Source organism: Oreochromis aureus, linkage group 8 (assembly GCF_013358895.1).
Source record: "Oreochromis aureus strain Israel breed Guangdong linkage group 8, ZZ_aureus, whole genome shotgun sequence".
Taxonomy (NCBI): Eukaryota; Metazoa; Chordata; class Actinopteri; order Cichliformes; family Cichlidae; genus Oreochromis; species Oreochromis aureus.
This window is the reverse complement of record NC_052949.1, coordinates 20,943,728-20,953,426: the sequence shown is the minus strand read 5'-3', so window position 1 is coordinate 20,953,426 and position 9,699 is coordinate 20,943,728. Positions and strand designations below refer to the sequence as shown.

The 9,699-nt window shown below is 39.7% G+C and overlaps 1 protein-coding gene across 1 annotated transcript; it reads right to left on the bottom strand.

Annotated features, from left to right (window-relative positions):
* Positions 1–1,199: 1,199 nt before the first annotated feature.
* On the bottom strand, positions 1,200–9,636 carry tmem235b (transmembrane protein 235b). The gene is made up of 4 exons (XM_031739659.2): positions 9,159–9,636; positions 8,987–9,067; positions 8,749–8,886; positions 1,200–2,047 (listed from the first exon to the last, which is right to left on the bottom strand). Exons 1-4 carry the CDS (start codon positions 9,334–9,336, stop codon positions 1,818–1,820), a joined length of 627 nt encoding a protein of 208 aa, XP_031595519.1. The 5' UTR covers positions 9,337–9,636; the 3' UTR covers positions 1,200–1,817.
* Positions 9,637–9,699: the final 63 nt, after the last annotated feature.

Sequence of the window (9,699 nt, the reverse complement as noted above, 5' to 3'; positions counted from 1 at the left end):
CAGGGAGCATTTAGAGTAACTAGGTAACGATGACTTACAATAGTCCAGCCTTAAAGTAACAAATGCAACATCTAGTTTTTCAGCATCACTGTGAGACAACAACCTTGTGGAACCTCAAAGCAAATGTGCAGAAAATTGAGGCTACAGTACACACAGGCTCACAAAAATTGCACAGTAGAGGATTGGAGAAAGGTAACCTGGTCTGTTTAGTCTCAGTTTCTACTGCGACACTCAGATTGCAAGGTAAGAATTTGGTGTAAGCAGCATAAAAAGTATGGATTCATCTTGACTTGAACAGACATTTAGGTCTAGAATTCTTCAGTATGCAGAGGAGTTCATGATCGTGTTGATACTGTGAGGTGTGCAGCTTCTGTGGCTGCAAAACAAGCCCAATGATCACCTCTCTAATGCTCACTGGGCTTAATAGTTAGTATGAGGTGTTTGGCTGATATGGTGTGTTTGGTTTCCACTAAATATGGTGACCAAACATCGCTCTGTTTTGTTTTGTTTTTTTTCTATGAGCATTGAACGGTCTGATGCCCTTTTGCTGGGACATTCATTCTTGTGAAGATTGTGGCATCATTTTAACAAATACTCAAATGCTCCAGACCAGCAAACTGCCAAAACATCTGCTTTTATAGAGATGCTGACACTGATGATGAATTAATCAAGTGCATTTGAGCACCAGCGCCTGGCTGTTTCTTACCCTATTAATTCTAGTTCTCAAGGTAATGTTGTACCTGTTCATTGTCCATATGACTGTTTCTTTCTTTCTGTTCTTTCTTTTCCACATGACTGTAGTTTTGTAGCCCCTCTGTTTCACAGAACCACTTTACAATTGTTCTATTGGCTGGCAATAAAATTAACAATAAAAGGAAAGAGATTTCATTAGTTTTGTTCATAATTTCATAAATGTGATGTGTTCTAATGACAATGGAAAATTAAAGTACAAAATTATGATAATTAATAGTCCACTGCAGAGTAGTCGAATACGGTAAGTCATTTACACTTATTAGAAGGGCTGACATACTTGTGTTACCTTTCTGTGGCCCCTTATTGATTTTTGGGGATTAAAAACTACTCAAAAATAGTTATTATAATAGTGAAACTTGCTGACCCCCAGGTTTAAGTGTATCTATTTATTTTCCATGTGGTTAATTTCATACTGACACGAGATTAACTATGCAATAAACTTTGCATTGGATTTAAAATTTATTACAGAGATACCAAAAGAACATGAGAAACGGGACAGCAAGTTGGCTCAGTGTTGTAGTCGCGCTGAACATTACTTCAATACAAAACATGTAACTAATGTAGAACAGTGTTAAACAACACATGAGACTGAAAAAACTGTTTAGTTTACATTAAATTAATCTGCATGATAAAAGTGGCTATATCTCTTTATATATAACAAAGAGACTCATAGGAGATAAATTAAGGAAACTTTATATTATGCTGAATTGAAAGCTTGTCAGTGTAGTTTGGCACAGGATAAATCACAACAGTATGATCAACAGATACACTCTGTGTATGAGGTGCAAATTCAACCCCCACCACAAGAGGGCGTCATTGGTCAAATGTAATTGAAAGTATAAATCCGCCTCCTTACTTGGACCTCATCGTCAGAAAGTCAGAACTGTCCAAACTCAAGGAAAATAGATCCATGAAACAGTTCGCTCCACATCAATTTTTGTGATAGCCTTTGGAGTCTGTGTGAAGGTAGAATCACACCGCATCGTCATCCTTTCCTTTCTCTAGTATTCACACACAGTTCACTTCTCATCTAGAACACCATAGGCGCACTGTAGAGGATTATGTCAGGCCATGATGGGACTGGTGTGCTGGAGCTTGGCCATTTGTGCAGCTGTAAGCAACAGTACTCCAGTGAGGACCTCCAGGCCGTAGGAGAGCCAGGCTAGACCGAACGACCAGCCGAAAGACGTGTGAATGTAGGCCAGACCCTCCTGACCCACCAGCCTCTCAGTCTCAGCCAGCGCCTGGTTCGAGTAAATGATGTAGAGACTGGCGCCGCACATAGTCAGCAGACCTGGAGATTCACACATATACACACAGGAAGAGGCAAGTAAGTTCAGGGTCTTCAGATTCAAAGAAGTCAAAACTGGTATATATAAAGTATATAGTTAGAGCTGGATCAGGTAACTCTGAATCCTCCCTTTGTTTTGGCTGCTGGGGGCTTCCTATGCTGCAGTAAGTGTTTCTTCTTCACTCACCTCTTTTAACGCCATGTGGCTTTACACCTCTCTGCATTTATTCATTATAGTTATTATTAATTTCTGAATCTCTTCCACAGAGTGTATTTTGTCCCGTCTTCCTCCCCTCACCCCCAACTGGTTGTGGCAGTGGGCTGCTCCTCCCTGAGCCCGGTTCTGCTGAAGGTTTCTTCCTGTTTAAAGGGAGTTTTTCCTTCCCACTATTGCCAAGTGCTTGCTCATAGAGGGTCGTCTAATAGTTGGGATCTACTTTACATTACAATATAAAATAGGTAACTGTTGTTGTGATTTGTATATATATAAATAAAACTGCATTGAATTGAAAATTGAATCAGCTGAAAATAGTTTTTTAGTCCTAACACTACTTCTTTTGTCTCCCACTTGTCCAATTTTCTCAAGATTTTTGGAAACACTACACATCGTTCTCAGACATGCTGAGTGTTTGGCTAACAGCTCTTTCAGAATCACCTCGTCGGTGCAAAAATACTATTTTATATCTGTCAGACAGTGTTATCGTTGGCATTTTTTTGTAGACTGACTAAAGAAATGGGAACAAATTACATTCAAGTGGTCTTGAAAAAGATTGCTCAAAACCATTTTTTCCTTCTTAGAAGCAAAAAATAACTTAGATAAATGAGGGGTGGTTACTTTTTGTCCAGATTTAGTGTCACATTCACTCAACATTTTCTCCAACAAAATGTTTTCATCAGTGTGACCAATTACAACATGAAAAATGATTGATTATTACTGAGAGGCTTTTTTGTCTAAATCTTCATAATGATTAGTTTTATGAGTTTTATTCTGAGCTGATAATAAATTCACATTTTCTCTGCCCTTATTATAAAAGTTATGTTAACATCTAACTGGCATTTCAGTTCTTGTAAAGATCTCAGTCTCTGCAAAGCAAATAGGTGCTTTGATATCAACTGTATGAATTAGGAAATGAAACAAAGTTCAGATGTAGCAGGAGGAGAGGAGACAGATTAAACCCAGACTTTTAGCTCAGTAGATAACCAGTGATTTAAGTTAGCTTTCTTTATGGAACAGAAAACTTAGCATTTTCCTCGATCTCAAGTTTAACAAACTCAGAGTTTTCATCAAACCTGCTTCCTGGATCAGGGTTCTGGGGAAGATAGATAAAGGAAATCCTTATTGGGATCTGCAATTAGTTTGGTTCCAGTTTTAGAGGTGGCAATAAATTATACACCCTGTTGAGGAGGATAGGATTTTAGAAGCAAACACCTGCACAAGCTGGCATCGTACTCCAGCAATTCTGAAGCGGAAATTTGTTCTAGTCAGAGCTCTGTGCTGAGAGCTGAGAACGGTAGCGTCAAGCCACTCATGAAGCTGCCCAGAATCTCATATTATGAGACACAGGAACAGCACTGACGCATGGATTGTCTGTTATTCTACTCATCAGAGACTAGACTGAGACACACACACACACACACACACACACACACACACACACACACACACACACACACACACACACACACACACACACTGTTCCACAGTGTTGCTATTGGAAACCCTTTTAATTCTGACAGCTTGCTACTGGTTTTAAGGGGATGCAAATGAAGCTACCCAGGGCGGGACTAATAAAGATTTTATTACAATTACACCCCAAGGTGCAACAAACTAGGAATATGATGAGGAAACTGCATCTGACGCCTCATTTTTATGCACTTTGCCAAGAAACAAATAGAGAGACGGCCAGGAAATGATTGAACTGCAGCGCATACAGGAAAGACAAGTATTACCATCACAGAGAAGGAAGTCAAGTAGTGGAATCATTTTTCATCAGGTGTGTAATCAGATTTAATAATTGAGCAGACAGCTAAAAGAATAAATAAAAATAAAATAAAATAAAGAAATCAAATCAAAGATATATTTTATTCAGTGTAAAAACTATCGCCTTTCATTATATCCTGTAACAGGAAGTGAGTGTCACTGAAGTTTAGATTATATTTAGTTAGACTAGACATCTTAATGTCAAGTTGGTTCGCTTCTTTTGTTTGATATCTTAACAGATTAATAGACTGTCTTGAATTTTTTTTTTTTAAAGACATTAGACCAAATATTCACCAACTGATCATGCAAAAATTAGAGTGCCTACGTAATAACACTAGTATCTGCTCAAATAACCACTTTTATTTGCCATCTTACAAATCTGGGGATTTATTGAAAATAAACAGCTACTGAAGTCTTGAGGGACTTTTCATGTCTTTATAGATTGCTACAAAAATGGTAAAATAGTTGCAGAGATGTATCGAAACATCTGCAAAGACATATAGAAATGCAGTAAATAAAGCAAAAACAGAGTTGGTACAATTCTAATGAGTTGAAATGAAAGTCAGTATTTGGTACGATCACTTCAACACAATCCTTAAGCAGCTTTTTACCCCTTGAAAGGCTTCTAGGAGTGATCCTTAAAGCTCTTTCGAACTAAGAAGTTTCATTATTGCTTCAGGCCTACTTATTGAATGAACACATGGAAACTAACTACTGACATTTGCTGAGGTGTTTGGGATTATTGTCATGCTGAAAAATTAGCCCATTTCTAATTAGGACGTTTCCAGATGGTGGATCAAAATCTGATGACACATTTTTGCATTCAGAATTCCATCAGTTTTAATAAGATCCTGAACACGAGTAGCTGAAATGCAGCTCCAAACCATCACAGACCCTCCACCATGTTTTACAGATGGCTATGGACACTCATTGTTGTACCTCTATCCTGACCTCCACCAAACAGATTGATGATTTTAACCAATGGCTGAACTTCATCACAACCTTTTTTCTTGTTTTTTCTAACTTAAAAATGATTTCTTGACGGCCACCCTTACATTGAGCTCATTTCTGATGAGGCTTCATCAAGGTCTTTGCTGGATTTTCACCCCATTTTTTAAGGACATAATTTTCAATTTATCTGCTGTAGATAGTTTTTAGGCCTGCCATTTCTTGTTTTGTCCTCCACTTGTCCAGTTTTTAAATTTTTTTAAGGACACACTGCAAACCACGCTGAGATATGCCAAGTTTTTAGCTCTCTGTTACCATTGGTGGTACAAAAATACCACTTTATGCCTGACAAACTGCGTTTCCTTCTCCATTTTTCATTGGTTTAGCTGGATTTAACAGAAACCGGAGCAAAAGTTCTTTGTTAAATTGTTGTTTATTTGTGGACATAACACTGTCTCAGTTAAATATGTTTTTATGCTTGAATGATTCACAGAGCAGTGTCATGTGGCTTAACAAACAAAAAACATTCCTCTGAAATATTTAATTTACGAGGATCGGACTGAAAATGAGTGAAAAAGCAGTCAATGTCCAAAAAAAAACAACAACTTTGAAAGGCCTTCAGAAAGCCTCGAGAACTGTTGCTCAAGACCACTTTTTTAAAAAATGACAAAAAAGTGTGAATGCTTGGATGCAAAATATTAAGAGTGGGTCAAGACTTACTACAGAAATGTTTCTGTTTTTATCCCCTCTTCTGCTGCTGAAGCATTTGTTTTAATGTCACATTCAGGCACTGCAAATCAGACAGCAACAAAATGCCATTCATAGTTATTTACTCATAAACACGATTTTGTATCCAGCACTGAAGCACCATTGCCATGGGGGTGTGTGTGCTCAGTCTGGAACAATGTTAAAGTGGGCGGTTAATGTAAACATCGGTACAAATGCCAAGGCCCAAGGCTTCTCAGGAGAACACTGCACTGAGATAACCAATATTAGCCGTTGGTAATTTTAATATTTTGGTTGTGTTGTGTAAATGAACAATTAAAGACTTCATCCTGTAATATAGCAAAACTCTTGTCGTCTTCCTCATCACACTACGTCACATTTGTGTTCATAAATGCACTGCACGCTTACTAATGGGCTAACTCAAAAAATACTCCGACATTAAAAGTTAATTAAATGCTTACAACTAAATGTAGAGCAGCAGAGCGCCCAACAACAGAGCAGAGCGGCAAATCGAGAGAGAATAAGAAATGCCCGGCTCGGAGGCTGAGGTCTTTTACAAAGTCCAACAGTCAACAAGTTCACAAGATGACTCCAATCTAATTCAAGACTTTATTTCATTCCACACTTAACCATGTGCTGCTTGTTAAACTGAGACTATGAAGAGTCTGTTTAAGTATGTGTTTGTCTATCACAAGGTCCCTTTTATGTAGGTCATAAGGCGTTGGCAGAAGAGCGCCCAAGAGATCCAGAAGCTCAGGCGCTAGGTTTATGCGGACAAGAATAACTTAATTACTGGAAATAGCTAGATTAAGAGAATGGCATTAACAGTAATCTAACTATTTCACATTTACAGCGTTTTTGAGCTACTAAACTAATAATCACTGTAGGTGCATGATACATGACATCTTAACACTTTCTGTTTTAGTCGTGACCCAATGCCACTTTTATTACAGTTTCCTGTTTTTTAGTTTTTAGGATTTTCTGTTATCGCCCTGCATATATTCAATACACACCAAAAAGAAACAGCTCTCTGGTCTGTAACTGTTTAATTCAAAAGTCAAATGAGTAATTCAGCTCTAACTAAGTTATTCTTACTCAGCTCATGTTCTGAATTTGGATCAGATAACCAGGTTCAACATTTTACATGGCGGCTGCAACATTTGGAATATTATCTTCGTCTTGTTTGTCTCTTTCACAACTGGGGTGTCTTAACACATGCCGGTTTACTCCGGCCATCTTTTTGAGGCAAACAGTCCTCACTGATTAATGATGCGATGAGAACATATCAATTTCAGCAAACCCACTGAAGTTGAATTATAAAGCTTTAAAATTTAAGATGTGTTAAATTTGAAGCAGGAACGGTAGTTTAGGGGAGCAGAATTGAAAGATATGTGCTAAAAGAGGCGGCCTGACCTTTAATCTGTGTAATTCATACAGTCATCGGCCATTTTGTTAGGTAAGCCTCTTCAACTGCTTGTTAGCGGAGGAGTCGGTTGATTGAGGGGCCGATGAAGAGGATGCAAGAGACCCACAGTAAGCAGAGCAGACCTAATCAGCCGGTCACGTAACAGCAACCTGATGCACACTGCATGGTGGTCAAGACGACCTGCTAAAGTTCAAGCTGAGCATCAAAAAGAGGAAGAAAGGTGATTTAAGTCACTTTGAATGTGGCATAGTCGTTGTTGCCAGAGCAGCTGGTTCAGAAACTGCTCATCTGCTGGGATGTTCATTCACAACCATCTCCAAGGTTTACAGAGACTGTATCAGTGGTTCAGGCTGCTGCTGGTGTAATGTTGTCTGGATATTTTTTTGTTTTTGGCATGATCACAGTGTACCCATCTTCTGATGGCTGCTTCCAGCAGGATAAAGCACCATGTCACAAAGCACAAATTATCTCAAACTGTTTTCTCAAACATGACAGTGAGTTCACTGTACTCAAATGGCCTCCACAGTCAGCATATCTCAATCCAATAGAGCACCTTTGGGATGTGGTGGAACAGGAGAGTCCCATCATGGAAGTGCAGCCAACAAATCTGCAGCGACTGTGTGATGCTGTCATGTCAATATGGACCAAAAATCTCAGAGAAATGTTTTCAGCATGTTGTTGAATCTGTGCTCTGAAGGCAAAATGAGGTGCAACGCAGTACTGGCAATTTGTGCCTAATGAAATGGCCATGATTGTACACAGATACACAGACAGGCTGTTACTAAACCACTGTGATTCCTTAATAACAGCACACTAGTTCATATTTTCCCCTCCTGTCAGAAGTTAATTATTAATAAATTTTGCAGAGTTAATAATCACAAGTCAATCAGAACAATTCCCCAAGTAATGCTGTGTCGTTATTAAGACATCTTACATTTCTGGAGTGAAGTTTTGCTTAAAGATAATTTTTTGGGAGAGCAGTATCATCGTCAACATATGGTTACATGTAGTTTTTACTTAATTTCAAATTTGATGCATTTCATGTATGAATGAAACAATTTCTATAGCCCGAATTTACGACATAATATAGTGTTTATGAAAATAATGATAACTGCAATATAAAATTCTCATTGAAAGTATAGATTTCTTAAAACCCATCTGCTTGTAGTCCATTTACGTGTGGCACATATGAATCATGACCTGTATTTGTAATACTTCTGTGGTCTAACTGACTCATGTGCAGGTCTCACGAGGCTTTAAAGATGCCCAATAAACACGATGTGAAATTACAGACTGTATAAAAAATACAAAGTGTTAGACGGACACGTTTTGGGTGATTGATTGCGCAGTCTCTTTCGGATAGAGGGCTCCATTTTCAAGCTCTCTGGCCACACTGGCCTGTGGCTTGTGTTTTAATGGATCAGAATTGAATGGAGGGTAAATGGATGCACTAAAACCCTTAGCAACTAAGTGTTTTCCGTTTTCACACACCGCAGTGCCCTCACAAAGCGACTGACCTCACGCGCATTCAATACTCAGAGCTGGACATCTGGACCGACCTTCGCCCCTGCAGTGGGTCTAAGGTTAAATAGAGCCGAGTAAATAAAGTGAACCCGAACTTACTGCAGATGAAGAAGTACGACGCCGTGCCGGTGAGGAGGATCGGGCTACGAGCCAGGGAGCTGACCAATCCACAGATGCCACCAAAGAGCAACAGAACCAGGCTGAGGGGAAGCATCACCACAATTGCACTGTGCATGTCTGGGTAGAAACAGATGGATTATGGAGCATCAGCGGAGTTATAGCTGCCTTGACAGTGAAAGTTCATTAGCAGAAAAGCTGGTGGTGTTTCTGGACTCACTCAGCATGCGCAGCTCGGTATCGGAGACCCCGGAGTAGTCAACTGTGAACGAGTCGATAGAGCCCGTGTGCATCTTCCCACCTGAATATCACATTTAACAACACGGTGATGTTGGTTGAGGGCTTAGATCTCAGCATTTAGAGGCAAAAGTTAAGGAAAAGTGGCAGCCTACCTTCGTTGATGCTCCACAGTCCCGAGTGGGAGCTCATGTTCTCAAAGTCGCTGACATTCATGGGATTCATTTCTATAATGTACCAATAATCGGTGCCGAGGGAAGTGGCCAAAAAGGCAAAGCTCAGAATCCCGCAGATGCCAGCTGCGATAACGAAAGCGCCAAAAGATACCTTCATCTTGGACAGGTTAAGGTTTGAGACACGCGTGAAACTCGGTGGCTTCAGCTCATGCGTAACGGAGGTCTTCTGGTGTCGAGTGTGCTTTGGAGTGCTTTTACGCACTCATCACCGCCGGCTAAGTAATCAGAAAAAATATCCCTCCCCCAAATCTTTCCAATCGACTAATCAAATTGTTAAGAAGCGGAATCGATATTAATTTCCCTTTTCAATGAATGAATTATCACACAGTAACAAAGAGACAAGAACCTGCCTGAGCAGCAGCAGCAGCTCCTGTCTGGGAGGGACTCTGATTCACACTGAAACGCACACGTTTACGCAAAACACGGAGGGAGCAAACAGCGGAGAGTTAAGAGGCTGCAC